The 16,049-nt window shown below is 58.2% G+C and overlaps 5 protein-coding genes across 5 annotated transcripts; all 5 read right to left on the reverse strand.

Moving 5' to 3' along the window:
• Positions 1-635: 635 nt before the first annotated feature.
• On the reverse strand, positions 636-1,904 carry LBRM_31_2940 (putative calreticulin; the record flags this gene model as incomplete). The annotated part of the gene is made up of 1 exon (XM_001567235.2): positions 636-1,904. The coding sequence occupies one exon, from the start codon at positions 1,902-1,904 to the stop codon at positions 636-638; it is 1,269 nt and encodes a 422-aa protein (XP_001567285.2).
• Positions 1,905-2,889: 985 nt separating this feature from the next.
• On the reverse strand, positions 2,890-7,878 carry LBRM_31_2950 (RNA polymerase ii largest subunit; the record flags this gene model as incomplete). Its single annotated transcript, XM_001567236.2, has 1 exon — positions 2,890-7,878. The coding sequence occupies one exon, from the start codon at positions 7,876-7,878 to the stop codon at positions 2,890-2,892; it is 4,989 nt and encodes a 1,662-aa protein (XP_001567286.1).
• Positions 7,879-8,935: 1,057 nt separating this feature from the next.
• On the reverse strand, positions 8,936-9,787 carry LBRM_31_2960 (conserved hypothetical protein; the record flags this gene model as incomplete). Its single annotated transcript, XM_001567237.2, has 1 exon — positions 8,936-9,787. One exon carries the CDS (start codon positions 9,785-9,787, stop codon positions 8,936-8,938), a length of 852 nt encoding a protein of 283 aa, XP_001567287.2.
• Positions 9,788-11,664: 1,877 nt separating this feature from the next.
• On the reverse strand, positions 11,665-12,756 carry LBRM_31_2970 (putative serine/threonine protein phosphatase pp1(5.9); the record flags this gene model as incomplete). Its single annotated transcript, XM_001567238.1, has 1 exon — positions 11,665-12,756. The coding sequence occupies one exon, from the start codon at positions 12,754-12,756 to the stop codon at positions 11,665-11,667; it is 1,092 nt and encodes a 363-aa protein (XP_001567288.1).
• Positions 12,757-13,649: 893 nt separating this feature from the next.
• Positions 13,650-15,206, reverse strand: LBRM_31_2980 (2-oxoglutarate dehydrogenase, e3 component,lipoamidedehydrogenase-like protein; the record flags this gene model as incomplete). Its single annotated transcript, XM_001567239.2, has 1 exon — positions 13,650-15,206. One exon carries the CDS (start codon positions 15,204-15,206, stop codon positions 13,650-13,652), a length of 1,557 nt encoding a protein of 518 aa, XP_001567289.2.
• Positions 15,207-16,049: the final 843 nt, after the last annotated feature.

Genomic DNA, 16,049 nt, shown 5'->3' on the forward strand with positions numbered 1-16,049 from the left:
ACCGTCACACAGAGTGAAGGAATGCTCATTCTGCTTCCTTGTGGCAGTACCCGACGCTCTCCTTCTCCCTCTTCTCTTGGTGCCTCACTCCCTCAACCCTCCTCCTCCTCCTCCTCCCGCACGCGAGCAGCACCTGCACCCCCTTTGTCGACACGTATGAAAAGCCCAGTAATACTGTCGATATGGGGAAGGGGGGTGTCAGGCACGCACTTGGCACGTAAGGAAAGTAAAAACCGAAGGCGCGTAAAGAGAGGAGGAGAACAATACGGAGCTACGCGAGAGTGCAGAGCCCAACGATAGCCAGCACGACCCCCCCCCCCCCACACACACACACGCACACTCTCTTGCCGTTTTTTTTCGGTTTACTGCGTTACACAGGGCTATGTCTGACAGTGCAGATTCGCTCACCTCCGCAATTCGCCCGCAGAGAAGACGACGCCCCATTGAATGTGTCGGTTGTCTCGCTTGCCTACTTGCTTCAGTCTTCTCCGCTTCACTTCACTTTGGGAGAATACTGCGAGAGTGTTGAAGAGCACACAAGTGCAAGAGACTGCGAGCGAGCGAGAGGAGAAGGGAGAAGAGTAAAATACACTCAGAGACGTAGACGTACGGCTACAGTGCTGCACAGGCACGCATTAGAGGTCCTCATTATTGGAGTCCTGATTACCTTCATTGTCGTTGGCGCCGTTGAGGGCAACCGGCGCTTCGGTTTCCTCTTCCACGTGCTCCGTCACGGAATTCTCCTTCTCCTGCTCCGTCAGGGAATTCTCCTCCTCCTGCTTCCTTTCCTTCCTCTGCCTCTCCTCGGCTTCGGCCTCAATGAGGTTCATCTCATCCTCGGCCATGGCGCCGTACGTGCTCTCCACCACCTTCAGCACCTCCTGAAGGTCGTCGCCAATTATGATATTGTCAAAGATGCTGCCGCTCTCCACCTGCCAAACGTCGATGCCGACGTACTTCAGGGGCGCCGGCGACTTGTAGAGGTTTGGATCCTCCTTGTAGTCTGGGTTAGGGATCTGCTGGGGACTCCACACACCCTTGTAGTTCGGGTTATCGATGCGGCGAGGCACCCATGCACCGCGGTACTTCGGGTTCGGAATCCGCGGGGCCTCCCACTCGCCGTCTTCCTCGTCGACCCAGTCATCCGGTTTTACAGCCGTGTCGTCGGCGATGGTGGGCAGCTCGTCGTCCCAGTCCTCCGGCTTGGTGTCATACGGATCATCCATCATTGAATCCTCGATCCAATTGCTCGGCTTCTTCTCCTCAGGGTCGGCTATGGTCTTTGGCGGCAGCATCTCCCACTCGTCCACCAACGACCCCTCCTGGATGTACTTGCCATCGACGTACAGCTGATACGTGTTATTCGGCGAAATTTGGACCGTGTAGACGTGCGTGGCTTTTTCATTCAACTCTTTAGTCAACCTCCAGAAGCTTCTCCAGAGGTGGTTTTCGTCGTTGTAGTTAAAGATGAAGTGCAGGCGATTTTGAAAGCCGCAGACGTCGGGGCCGAACATCAGCCAGTACGGAGACTCGCTATGTAAGTCTTTCTGGTTCAGTTCGGAGAAGAACTTGAGGTACGCGCCACCGCATTTCAGATTCTGCTCGTTCTTGACAGAAAAAGAGATAACGAGGGGCTTGCCATCGTTTGAGACTGGCGTCGGCAGCTCCTTCGAGATGGCGTAGAACTTAGAGTCCTCCGTGAGCTTCATGCCCTGCTCCTTGGCGGCATCCACGTGAAGCGCACCCGCCGAAAGTTCGACTTTGCCGTAGTCGTCCTTGTGTTCCGACTGCACCCACCCGTCCAGCGTGTTGAACTCCTCGTGGAAGAAGATCTCCGCCTGCACCAGGCACACACAGAGGACCAGAACGCCAACGACGGCGGCCAACATTGTCCGCTGAGTCATGCTTCGATCGTGGTGGCCCACAGAGAAAACACTCTGGAAACAAAAAGAAGAAGAGATCGCAGGCGCTATACGTAGTCGTCACAGAGAAGGAGGATGAAGCTGAATGAATACACCTGCGCGAGGTAGTGCGCCAAACTGTGAGCCCCCCAAAATTACGTGAAGCACAGGGGAGAGGGAAAGACAGGAAAGTGGGGATGAGAAGGAGCAGAAGAGTACTCAGCACGTCACACAAGACGGCAAGAGAGGAAGGGGGCGTGGAGACGCCCGTACCCACAAGGGAATTTATGAGTGCACGACGCACGCACAGCACCGAGAAGGAGGAGCCTTTCTCCAAAGTATGGGTGTGTGTGGGGGCGCAGCGCCATTACGAGAAGCCCCGCTTCTCTGCAACGATGCCGAGGGGCTGCCGCTTGCCCGTTTCTCTCTTCTCTGAGGTATCCGCTCAGCACCGCCTTTTTTCTTTCTCGAGCTTAGCAAAGAGGCAATCGCAGCACAAATTCAAATAGGGCCACGCCGCACGCCACCCTCATCACCCGGCCGTCGCTGCTCACCTCAGCCCATCGAGCAGAGGAGGTGCGCGCAGGCGCGCACCCACAGAGGCACCGAACAGTGCGAGTCATTCCGCGCCTCTCTACAGGCAACGCTTTAGGCATGCCGAAGTCGCTCTTTTTTTTTTCGGTGCTTAAAATAAGTCGCACACAGAGGGGAGGAGAAGTGCTCTTGAGAAGCGCGCTGGTGAAAACACGTGATGGGGCGCAGACGGACTCGTCGTGCGTCTACCACGCCAGCGTAGGGCTATAGGAGCACCGGAAGCGAGAGAGCCAACCACCCGCGACAGACGACTAGAGCGGAGCTTTTCGCAAGAGCGCATCCAACACGAGCAGCACAGGGCATAAATGGACAAATGGGGAAACCTGAAGCGCATCTCCTGTGACACTGCAGGGTGGCAGACATTCTTCGTACTCGCGACTGCAGCTCCTCACCGTCACTGCTCCTCCTGCTCCTCGGTGGGTGAGAACTCCTGAGACAGCTGCTGAGTGGGGTCGTAGGGTGCACTCGCCCGTGAGCTGGCTGCGCCGCCGAGGGAGCCGAAGAGATCGCCGTTTGACGCCTCGTATGGGTATGAAATGCTGCCACCCTCACCGACGGGTAGTTGAGCACCACCAGGCATGGGTATCCTAGGGGCTACCATGGGCGCGTAACCGTAAGCAGTAGAGTTGGCAGCGGACTGCAGGTGGTATGAGGACAGTTCGGTATCAAGCGCGCTCGTGCTTGGCAACGCCGACGATGCTAAGTACGTCGAGGCACCAGACAGATGGTGGCTGCTCTGGTACTCGCTTGTGTTCGAGGCGACCAAGGCAGCTCCCATCGTCGTTGGCAGGATACTGCTAAACTGCACTGCGCTCGCCTCGATCGGGATGCCGCCGTACAGGCCAGCTCCCCTGTGGGGTGGGTATACGGAGGACGTCCCGGCTGCAAGAGAGCTGTTCTCGTGCACAGTTGACGGCGGCAGCTCACCGTAAGGCCCCTGCAGTGTCGAGGAGCCTGGTGCGACAGATGTGTCGGTGTGGTACACGTTCGAGGTTCGAGCCTCAGTGGCCTTATCGAGTGGCACCACATGCTGCAGCTTGCTCATGTCCAGCATCAGGTCAAACAAGCCAGTGCCGATACGGGCCTGGTTGCCGAGCACGAGGTTTGCAGAGACGCCGCGTACCGGATCCTTCTCACCAAACGCGGCCGCTGTCATGAGCACCTTCACTGTTTCCTCGAAGGAGCACCGCATCAGCGGCCCAGATGTCTCGCTGCGGTTAATCCCAGTACGGCTAACGGCCATCAGGTAACCACGCTGGCACATGGTGTCAACGAGGATGGTGTAGTGACGATAGTTGATGTTCAGCCCATAGGCGAGATACGCCTCGCGCAGCTCAAAAAGCAACTTGCGCCGCGCCGCCTCGATGCCCAGCACGGACACCACCTCAGGGATTTTGTTGCTGCTGGTCTTGACAAAATCAATGATGTTTTTGCCCTCGTTGTTCACCACGCCGACGAAGATGCGCTGCAGCGCCGTGCCCTCGGTGTCCACCATCCAACTCGACTCGTTCTTCATTCCACCCGTCTCGGGGTCAACGCGGAATGTGTTGCCCTCCTTCAGCAGTGTCTTCTTGATGCCAGGGATACCGCGTAGGTGAACGCTCTGCAGCAGCTGCGCGACCGCCTTCGTGAGCGCCGGGACGGAGTCTGCCCCGGTACACTTGCGCGGACGCAGCCGCACAATGCGCTGCCCGTCGTTCTCCATGTTCGCCTGCACCGTGTAGGTGTCGTCCACCTGCCGGATCGCGCTCTTCACATCTTTCATGTTAAGTCGCTTGTCATTGAAGAGGTCGCTGTCAAGGATAAGTCGTGCAATGAAGGGGGACGGTGGCTGCTCCACATCCTGCTCCTCTTCTTCCTCATTCATCACCGCCTGCTCCCACCGGATCATCTCCTCGTCCTCGGCAACGACGGTGTTGCGGGGGTTGGGGTCATAGATGATCTGCACCGTCGTCGTGATGTTCGCCAGCGTACAGTACTCAATGAACTGCTGTGCCTCCTGAGCTTTGTTGCGTTTTTGGTACTCTCGAATTAGACAGACGGCCACACTGGCGTTGCGCTGGTTTTTGCTCACATTCAACAGCTCCAGCAGTCGCGGCACGCCGAGGGTCACGTTCTTGGATGAAATGCCAGCATTGTGGAACGTGTTCAGTGTCATCTGCGTCGCTGGCTCCCCGCACGACTGCGCGGCAATGGCGCCGATGATCTCACCAGGGGTGATGAGGGACTGCTGGTACTTGGTGCGGATTTCCTTTAGCAAGTACTCGAACGCCTTGTCGTTCAGCTTGTACTCCTTCAGCACCCGCTTCGAGCCGAGGACCTGGCGCAGGTGAATGCCGAAGAGCGTCAGGGCCCGCTCCACACGCTGCTGGCTCAGCACATTAACGAAGCGACCGTTGTAGTCTTTGTGGTAAGAGGGAAACAACTGCACGAGGTCCTCCTGCAGCTCCCGCACGCGGTTGATCACAGTGATCGGGTTTAGGTTGGACACCTGGCTGCGCTTACCCATCGTCGTGCGCGCGTTCTGGATGAGCCGCGCTACGTTCACGGGGAGGTTCATCTTGAGCTTGTTCTTGTCTTCCATGTCGATAACGAGGCGCGACATCGCGCGATCCTTCACCAGTTGGTCGAACTCCTCTTGCAGCTTCAGCACGCTCTGCGGGTCGCGTAGCAGCGAGTCACGTACAAACGGATCCATGTAATGGCCGCCCATGTTCTCCGAGAAGCTACCCTCGTCGTTGTACTCGTAGCGGTACTTGTCGACAAGCTCACAGTTGGTCATGTGCGGGATCGGGAAGGCCTGGTTGCCCTCAATGCGGGCACCGTCCAGGCCGTCCTCGCCGTACACCAACTGGATGAGCTCCTGGTTCGCATTCCGCACCGTGCCGTCGTACGAGGCGTGCACGTCCTCCAGCGCCTTCACAAGCTTGCGCTGCAAGTATCCTGTATCGGACGTCTTGACGGCTGTGTCGATAAGCCCTTCACGCCCTGCCATGGTGTGGAAGTAAAACTCGTGCGGTTGCAGTCCCTCCACGTACCCGCGCGTCGCCATGCCCCGCGAGGTCTCACCGTAGTCGTCCAACATGAAGTGTGGCAGCGTGCGGCGGCGGAAGCCGAAAGGGATGCGACTGCCCGCGACGTTTTGCTGTCCGACAAACACAGCGATTTGGCAAATATTTAGGTCACTCCCTTTGCTGCCGGCCTCGATCATCACCTTAAAGCTGTTCGTGCGGCGCACGTTACTCAGCGCCTTCTTCGCCGCCTCCTCACGGCACTTGTTCAGGGCACTATTCACATCCGCCTCGAAGGACTGCAACAGCGACATGCCAGCCTTGCGGGTCAGCTTGCCGTTGTTCGCCGCGGCGCCGATCTTCTCGACAGACTGGCGGGTCTTGTGGAGTACATTGTTCATCTCCTTGAGTGTTGTCGCATCAGCCACGGTGTCTTGCACACCAACCGAGAAGGCAAAGCAGTAGTTGAAGTACGTTGTGACCCGCTGGACGCCGTTGATGAACTTGGCCACCTCATCGGAGCCGCGTTCGTTGAAGATGACGTGAATAAGAGACCCCGGCGCGGCGCCGACGACGCCCTTCGTGATGGAGCCCACCAGGAGTTGCCCACGTTGGATCATGATCTTCTTGTCGTTGTGCGGGAAGGGTGGCTTGTCGTACGGCGAGGCGGGGTGGTTAACCTCCGGCAGGATCAGCGAGAAGATCTGCTTTCCGGTCCAGAGCGGGCGCGGCTTCAGGATGGCCGGGATCGGCAGCTCCCACAGATCCAACCAGAGGGCAACGCTCTGAATGAAGTACTTGTCGACAAACGTGTCCTTGTCGGTGAGACGGTAGCTGCCGAGCAGGCTGTCTTGCACGATGCCCATACACGGCGCTGACTTGTTCGGCGACACGAAGTTCTTCGGTACCATCATCATCTCAATCAGCTCCGCCTTAGTCAAGAGCGACTGCGGAACATGCAGGTTCATCTCATCACCGTCAAAGTCGGCGTTGTACGGTGTTGTGCAGGACAGGTTAAGGCGGAAAGTGTTGTAGTTGAGCACGCGGACGCGGTGCCCCATCATACTCATGCGGTGCAGCGTCGGCTGCCGGTTGAAAAGCACGACGTCGCCATCGATGATGTGGCGCTCGACAACGTCGCCGACGTCGAGGTTGACGGCACTGCGATCCTTCACGAGGGCCAACTTTGTCACGTTGCCATTCGGCCGGATGACGTAGTTGGCCGAGGGGTACGTGACGCGCTGCACAAAATCCGTGAGACGCTTTTTGTTGATCACGTTTACCCGCTCCGGGAAGGTCAGCGTCATGGCGACAGAGAACGGCACACCGACCTCGTCGACGTCGATGTTGGGGTCGCCGGTGATGACTGTACGGGCCGAGAAGTCGACGCGTTTGCCCATCAAATTGCCACGCAGCCGGCCGTACTTCCCCTTCAGCCGCTCCGTGAGAGACTTGAGCTTCTTCGTGTCACCCACCTTGGCGGGCTTGTAAAAGGTGGAGGCGTTGTTGAAGAACGTAGCAACGTGCTCCTGCAAAAGCGCGCGCGAGCGATCCACGGCTGCCTTGACGCCGGACTCCTTGTCTTTGCGCAGCTGAATGTTGCGCTTCACAATGGACATGATTTGGTGGGTGAGCTCATCATCCGACTTGGCTGAGCCGAAGGAGACGGCAGGGCGGACTTGCGGTGGGGGGATGGGCAGTACCGTGAGAATCAAGTCGCGCGGGTGGCAGCAGCGCGGGTCGAAGCCCATGATTAGGGCGTCGCTGTCTGACACACGGTCCAGCACCTGCCACGCGTTATCGGCGTGCCACACATAATCCTGCTCCTCCTGAGTAACCTTGATCTGCAGGCCCGGGTAGATACCGGCAAAGCGGCCGATGCGCGGCTGACGTCCCTTGCCCTCACAGCCCTGAATGTCCTTGCTGCGCTTGCACACACTGCCGCAGAGCTTGGCAACCATGCGCAGGCGGTTGAGGCCCTGCAGGTGGGCAATCTTCTTCAGCTCTGACGGGTCGTTTGTGTCCATCAGCAGCGCGCCGCAGTACTTGCAGACACACTTAAGGGCTATCAGCACGATGTCGAATACATTGATGTTAAAGATCGGCTCGGCCAGCTCCACGTAGCCAAAGTGACCAGGGCATTCCGGGTGCTTTAGCCCGCAGGTCTCACAGCTGTACTCGAAGTCTGTTGTGCCCATGCGCAGGTCGTTGATGCCACCACGCACCGGCTGACCGTGTTCGTAGGATTTGGCATGCTCAACGATGCACTTGGCGTAGGCCTTAATCTGCGACTCCTTGAACACCTCAAACTGTACTTCGTGAACCTTCTGCAGCGGCATCTGCGAAGGCGGGAGAGGTGCACCACCCGACATCTTTATCAAGTTGGCCGGTTTGTCGAGGGAGGGAGAGAGGGAAAAACGCGTTAGAAAAGAGTCGGTGGGAGGGCGGTGAAAAGCGCCACGCCAAAGACGGCTGCGGGTGTTCAGCGCTTCCCCGAGGCCCGAAGGCACCAAACACCGAAGGAGAAGCAAATGACTCACAATAGCCCCCCTCCCCTTTTGAAAGCGTTGCGGCTCCTTCCCACTGCTGCTGAACACGAGTTTTAGATAGCACAAGAGCAGTGCGACTTCCGAGGTTGGGGCGGCTCCGCTGACGCGACAGCGACGATGAGTGGAGGGAGGGGAGTCTGACAAAGCTGGCTACAGAGATGCGCGTGAAATGCGAGGCACACACACGCGCACACAACTGCAGCGAGAGTGAATGTGAAGGACAGAGGTAAAGCGGTACGGCGGAGGAGAGAGTGAAGGGGCAAACGGCATGAGCGCATGTTACGAGTGAAATCGCGAGAGGGTGTGAGAGCGCTACCGGCTCAGCTTGTCCATGCAAAGAGTACCGCAATGGGCGAGTATAGGCTTTTCAGCAAGCGCGCGGTGCAGCCGTCGCCTTGTCACTTCGCTTCGACATGAACGCCATCTTTGTTTCGTCTCCGTTGCGTTGCAATCGCAGCCTGGGGAGGGGGTACACACGTGCAGGCCAGCGAGAGGGAATACGCACCTGTGCGCTCACACACCCATACACACAAGGAAAAGGCGAGACCGAAGGTGGTGTCAGGCGACCAAGCAGCGCGCTCGACCTACGAGACGCACTGCGCCTCATCACTGTCACTGCGCACTTCTTTCCTGCGTGGCGGTCATCAAAGATGATCAGCTCACAGAGCGGCGGTAAATTTGAGGTCGACCAATGCCGGCAATAAAGACGCTGAGGCCAATTGACACCAGTGCGTAGGTGTATGCGAAGAGTACCCGCCCGCCGCCATAGAAGCCAACTACCTCACTCGCGAGGGAGGAGACGGTAGAGAGCGCGCCGCCAATGCCTTCCTGCAGAACCACCGACCATTCATAGAAGAGGTGGTTAGGCTCCATATTGAGTTTAACGATGGTGAGCAGTACGCCTAGCAGGTTGGCGGCCAGCGTGCCCAATGGGGAACTGAGCGACACACGCCTTCTTGTTCCAGCAGAAAGAGAGCAGAAAGCGGACGACCGCGCCGGCAGGGGCGAGCACCACCACGCGCACGTCGTCGGTGGAGAGGACTTGGGTGCCGCCCTCGTTGATGGACACCTGCACAAGAACCAATGCTAGAATTGCGGCCAGAGCCACAAGAACAAACAGGGCGGCATCAGTGACACGAAGCAACGAGCGATGTGATGGCCATGTCCCCCAGGGAGAGTCAGTTACATGGGCGCAGCACCACCGCACGCCACGACCGCAGTCACGGCCCCAGAGGAAGAACACAACAGGCGTTGTGCCACCAAGGAAGAGGTGCTCAAAGGCATCTGCGGCGGTGTCCTGAGCCATCACCTGGACAACCCACGAGCTGAACGTCGTAAAGCTGCCGCAGAACCCCACGCAGAGGGCGCGGTGGGTCAAGGGCAGTGCTGCTTCGGGTGGAAGGGCGACTACAAAGAGGCCCATCAAAAAACTCCCCAGACAATTGGGCCCGATGTAGCGGTACTTCGGAAAGAAGTGGCTCTTCGCAAAGCAGTTCTTCAGGGCCACACGAGCTGCATTCCCGCCGATCCCCACCGCAGCCACGGTCAAGCAAAAGACGAGGAGCAGAACATACGGAGGCCAGCTGTCCGTGTAGGGTGTGGTCGCCAAGGGGGCAGGCAGCGATGAGGGCTGCGATGGGTAGCGAGCCTGCTCGTTTCTACTTGCCGTGCTATTGCGGCCCTCGCCGTCATCATGCGAGAAGACAGTGCAATGTTCATTCGGTGCCTCCATGGGGGTGTACGCATGCAGCTGCACATCAGCTGGGAACGCCTGCTTGACTGATTCCACAGCATCGGCACGCACCTCCTTTTGCCTTGGGCGGCGTCTGCCAATTCGAAGGAGGCTCGATAAACGCCTCGGCGCTGGAGGGTTGTGGGCGGTAGTGTACTACAGACGGGAAACGAAACCAAAAGGGATTGAGTGGGTGTACGTCTAAGGAGACACGGGTATGTCAGTCGGCATAGATACCCCCAGCGAGGAGGTGTGCAGACAAGTGGGAGCTTAAGCTCTTGAGGAAAAGAGAGGAGGAGAATGAGGCCCAACTGACGGAAAGCAGTCCAGCACCGAAGCTGCGCTCTGGGCTGCAAGGAGTTGTCGACGCATCTGAGCGGCTACAAAGCCTCTGTAAGCGGGTGGCGAATGAAGAGAGAGAGAGAGAGAGCGCACGACCAATAGAGCAAACACAAGCTCGAGTGGAAAAAGATGAAGGGGCTGCACGGAGTTGAGGTTTCATTCGCGCTAGAGGGAGAGGAAGGCCCAGAAAGCGGACACTTTTACAGATACGACGTAGAAAGCGGCTCAAGTCACTGCAGCAACGACAACACTGCAAGAATCGCTTGCCTTTCTGCCCAGGCACGGATGAGATGCCGAAAGTCTTCTCTATGTTCTCCCAACAACAACAAGTCCCGCTTCACTATTTGAGCTGGGAGACGAGCAACAGTGACACAAAACATGAAGAAGATGTGAACGCCCTAAGCCACAAAAGCGCGCAACAAGTGGCCACACAGACAGCGGCGCAGAGACGCTGCGCAGCTCAGCAAAAAAACCTCGTGTGCTCATCAGCACCGACGCCTTCACTGAGCGTCGCACAGGCCAAAGAAGAGGGAAGCAAACTCGCAGCTTCGCTTCCAGCATATACAAGACGACACAATTCGAAAAAGGATGAGCCACATCTCATCCATGAGAATGTAGGCACACAGACACACACACGCACGAGAGAGACAACCGTACACGCCATGGAGCAGAGAGGCAGAGAGCACACAACCAGCGAACAGCGCGCTGGTGTCTTCCCTCCCCCTCCGGCTAACCCCACCAGAGAGAGCGGGGGAAAACAGAGAGAAAAGGCAGGCAGGCAGCAGCAGCAGCAGCAGCGCTCGCATGAAGAGCCCGTGCGCGTTTAATGGAGAGAAACGAACCCAAGCTGCCTGCCAGTGTAGGTGGGTATGTATGTCCAAGAAGGCGAGTACAGACCTCACCCAAGGAGGACGGGCGGGCAGGCGGGGTGAGGCTTGCCTCAAGCTGCTACAACAGCGACAAGCAGGCGCGTTGTGTTACTCCACTGGCAAGAGTGGTGTTAACGCAGAGAGAACGTCTCTCCATCATTTGCCAAAAACGCCTTCCACAGTGCCGTAAAGAGTAACCCACGGCGAGATCGCCAGGAGAGTGTGTCGCATTACTCTACGAGATAAATCGAGAACAAACAATGAGAGCGCGCCCAAAAACTTCGGTAACACTCAAGTCAACGAGAGGGGAGTGGAAAAGACCCCTATATGGGCGCAACACTTGTAGAGAGGAGATGCAACCACACATGGGAGGAGCGCTCGCCAAAACGGAGAGACACGAGCGCATCTGTCGCGGTGTGGTCGCAGAAAGGAAGAGAGAGGTGGGAAAGGGGCATTCTCAAAGAATGCCGGCGCATCAGCTTCTGTGCACGGCATTGGGCGAATCAGGGAAACGCGGTACGCGGGTGAGGGCGGCGACGAACACGCGCACACATAAGAACCTCAACATCACTATCAACAGAGAGAGCGAGCGAGCAGAAAGGGCCTACAGCAAGAAACCCCGTACCATACGCGCACGGCAAATGCCCTACACACCACATCCCCTCGTCAACTTTCTTCCTCCAGGTCTACTTCGAAGAGCGGCACGAGCTGCTTCACGCTGCACATGAGATTTTCATCGACACACAGGAGGGCGCCATAGTTGTTGAACTCCCCGCAGTAGTTGGGGGCCGAAAAGACGGTCAGCAGCTTCCGTTTCGCGAAGAACATATAGCCCTCCTCGACGACCTGGTGCGCGCGGCAGATCAGGTCGAGATCCAGCGCCTGAGTGATGTTCTCCACCACGTTCTCGCCAAAGGTCCACGACACGCCACGGTCGTTTTCACCAAAGCCGGTGATCGGGTCATCGGCGGGGTCCGACCAGAGCAGATCGCAGATGAGACCGCTATCCGGTACGTCAGAGGGCCGAAGGATGCGACGAATTTGATCTAGGCTGTGCAGCTCCGGGCTAAGGCCGCCGTGCATGCACAGAATGCGCCCGTCGATGAGACCAGCGACAGGCATGCAGTTGAAGGTGTCCGTAAAGAGCTTCCAGAGCTTGACACTGTAGCGGCGCTTGCATTCGTCGAAGAAGCCGTAGATGCGGTTAATGCTGCTGCTCTCGTGGTTGCCACGGAGAAGGAAAAAGTTGTTGGGGAAGTGCAGCTTGTAGGCGAGAAGCAGGCAAACAGTCTCTAGCGACTGCTCGCCACGGTCAACGTAGTCGCCGAGGAAGATGTAGTTACTATCTGGTGGGTACCCTCCAAGCTGGAAGAGGCGCAGCAGGTCGTGATACTGACCGTGCACGTCGCCGCACACGTTGACCGGGGCCCGTATCTCAATCAGCATCGGCTGGGACATGAACAGCTTCCGCGACTCCATCACTAGGTACACCACCTCCTCTTCCGTCATCTCCCCTCCCCCGAGCTCCCGTATGTCATGGGCCTTGCCACCGCTGCTGCCTCGCGTCTGAAGGCTGTAGCTGGCTGAGCCCGTCTTGGGTGCCGCAGCCGCCGTCTCTGCCTGGAAGGCCTGCAGCCGCGACTGTCTTACATAAGACGAGGGAGAGTTATTCGTATCTTGTTTCGGTGCGGCCGTGTTGTGCGCCGGGTTCAGCAGCAGCTTGCTGATAATGCCCTCCACCTTTGAAAAACCACCCATTGCCTCGCAGGTCAATCAGAACTGTGGCGCTGATTAGTTTGCTCGATGCCGCTCGTGCACGACTGCGACAACCCTCTGACTGGCACGAGTCCTTTGGAGAGAAAAGGAGGAGTAGGTGTTTACCCACCACTGAACAAGACTGAGGGGGGGGAGGGGGGCTGATGTAATGCATCAAGTGAATGGCGTGTGTAGCGTTGGCGGCAGTGTGAAGGAGGGACAATATCAGCGAAGGCGAAATATGTGGTGAAAAGGGGGGAGGGAGGGGGAGGGAGATTGAAGGTGGCCCAGCAGGAGTGTGGGCATCGGGAGAGGGGAAACGCAGGAAAGGCAGGAAAGGGGGGGCCCGCAAAAACACCGTGGCGAGCATCACATTGTCCTCCTCCATTCCAAAGTGAGTGGTGCAGAAACGTGCGGCTGCAGCGCGCATTGCCTCCCTGTCCTTCAACTTATCGATGCGCAACAAGAATGAGCCGCGCAGTGGAGCGGTGCTTTATCGGCGGATCGAGCAGGGCGACACTTCCACTGCGCGGTGGGCAAACACGACCCCTCCTTTTTTTCCACGAGTTGGTAGTACATCCACGAAACGAGTAAAAGACGTCGTCCAACAACGCAGCACGAGATGAGCAACAGAGGAACGACTGGGGATCGTATGTAATCCACTCTGAAAGGGCAGCCACTAGAGTCCAAGTATACCACTCGTGCGTCACAGCAGGTGGCCGCTCCACCTTGAAGTACCCTTGTCTTCCCTCCACACGTCAGGAGCCTTTATCGCGCGCAGCTCTCTCTCTCTCTTTACAGTGGTTTCAAGGGGTGCCTACGTTGTACAAAGAGCTCTGCTGCCCCAATGCACAGACACACACGAAGGTGACGCTCGCCCTTTTCGCACGTTGAGACTACGTCTTGCAGACAGGGGCCCAGCCCTTGATGGAGATACCGTCCACCACGTTTGAGCACCGGGCACCTCGACGGACCAGCATCGCAGCGCACTCTGTCACCCCTGACACCAGCGAAGGGTAAGCAGGGCTGTGCTTGAGCATCGTGTACACGGACTCGTTGTTGAGAATCGGCAAAGAGGCCACCTCCACGACGGAGCCGGCGTGCGGCCCCACCGCACGAACACCCAGCACTCGCTTTTCGCTATCGTTCGTCACAATCATCTTCACAAACCCGTCCTTCTCCCCCATCACGATGGAGCGGGTGAGGTGCCTGTACTCGACCCTCGCCACACTGTAGCTAATGCCCCTCGCACGGCACTGCTGCTCGCTTAGGCCGATGCTTGCCACTTCGTTCTCCAGGAACATGTCGGTCGCAATGTTCCTGAGGACGTTCGTGTTCACAGCCAGCATGGGGGAGCAGCCAAACATGGTGTCTACCACCGCCTGCCCCGCCGCTTGGGCAGTGTTCACCGTCTTCTGCTTCCCTGTAGCGTCTCCAATGCAGTAAATATGTTTGTACGGCTTGCAGCGGCTGTACTCGTCGCAGTCCAGCTGCCCATTCTCCACCCGCATCTTTGTGTTCTCTAGGCCCAGCGCCTCGAGGTTGGGCCGGCGTCCCACTGCAAGCATGGCACGCTCGGCGTGAAAGGTGTCAATGTCGCCACTGCGGATGTTGCGCACCGAGTACCGGCAGTTCTCCTCCCCCGCCTCCAGGTCAAACAGTCGGCAGTCATGGTGGATGACGACGCCACGACGGATGAGGTGACGCTGCACATATAATGCGACGTCGTCGTCGTCTTTGGGCAGGATACGCGCTGCCTTGTCCACCAGGTAGATCTTGGTGCGGCCCAGCTTGGCGAACATCGACGCCACCTCGCACCCCATCGGTCCGGCACCGATTACCACCATACTCGCCGGTATCGGCCGCTGAAAGACGTCGGTGGAGTTCAGGATGCGGGTGTGATCACACTTGGCAAAGGCGTGGCTGCGCGGCCTTGAACCGGTCGCGATGACAATGTTGTCCGCTTGAAGAGAACGATACTCGCCGGTGCCCTCTGTGTGGATGTCGATTTCGTTCGGGCTGGCAAATGCTGCCTTACCTTCAATCAGCTGCACCCCAGAGGCCTTCAACAATGTGCGGTACTCGTTCTCCTTCTCGGCGCACGTCTTCTGCAGCAGCTGTGTGATGCGCTCGCTAGGGATGCTGTCGACCATGCGACGCACCTGATCCGAATTCAGCAAGTCCTGCATACACGCTGGACCTGTCAGGGAGGCCGCGAAGTCCGCAATTGCCCACATCATTTTAGAGGGCACCGTTCCGCCCCACAAATCCGCGCCACCGACGCGGCGGGATTCGACGATGCAGACCGATTTGCCGTATTCGATAGCGCGCATGGCGGCCGCAATGCCTCCCGGGCCGCTTCCAATGATGCAGAGGTCCACCCGTGGAAAGGCCTCGGCATTGCGGAGCACCGGAAACGGCACATTACGCCACGCAGAAGAGCGGCGCAACATCTGTGCAGTTCGCAAAGCAGCAGCACGAGAAAAGAAGAGTGCGGTGGAAAGGGAGGAGAGGAGGCACGTTCAGCAAGACAGAGAAGGTGAGCAGGTGAGCTGGAAAAGGGTAAATGCCAAAAGGCGATAAGACACCTCGGCCCTCTCCACTGCTGTGCCTCTCTCGAGGACGAGGCAGAAGGGCGATGGCACAAACAGTGCGTAGGCGCTGATTCAAAAAAGAGGCGAAAGGGCGACGTCACCTCCCAAACACTGGAGAGGCTTTTCTGGTCACTGTAGACGTGTTTGTTTCAGCGCGTTTCTCCTGCCACACAATACAAGCCAAGTTCCGCGCGACTCCGGCGTGCTACAGGCCCATCGCGTGGTGCGAAGCACCAGTAGAGACGCGCTGCAGCAATGCACCGAATCGGTCATCACAGCACGGCCCCTGCCTCAAACCTTACCCACGCCCGGCTCCGCACGGCACCTCACAGCCGCCGCGTGGTGCATCTCTCGCGGTGGCACCCGGGCTCACCGCGCCAGCACGCAGCGAGGGCCGGGTGAGGTACACTCCAACCGCGCTGGCACTCTGCTCACCATATGCGTGGTGCATGCCTCCTCACTGTCGCAGCTCGCTCCAGCGCAACGCTGCTCAGGACCTGGCCCCCGGCGCCAGTAGCGATACGTCTCCCTGGCCTCCCCAGGTAGTAGGGGCTTGAGTCCGTCGGCGTCAGAGGTGGCTCGGCGCCTAGCAGGGGTAGGGGGGCTGCCTAGGCCTCGCCACACAGAGTGGGGGTGCTGGGCCCTGGATACCACACACTGCGGTGTCCCCAGACATCAGGCCCCACAACGTCAAGAGAAAGA

Source organism: Leishmania braziliensis, chromosome 31 (genome assembly GCF_000002845.2).
Source record: "Leishmania braziliensis MHOM/BR/75/M2904 complete genome, chromosome 31".
NCBI classification, from domain to species: domain Eukaryota; phylum Euglenozoa; class Kinetoplastea; order Trypanosomatida; family Trypanosomatidae; genus Leishmania; species Leishmania braziliensis.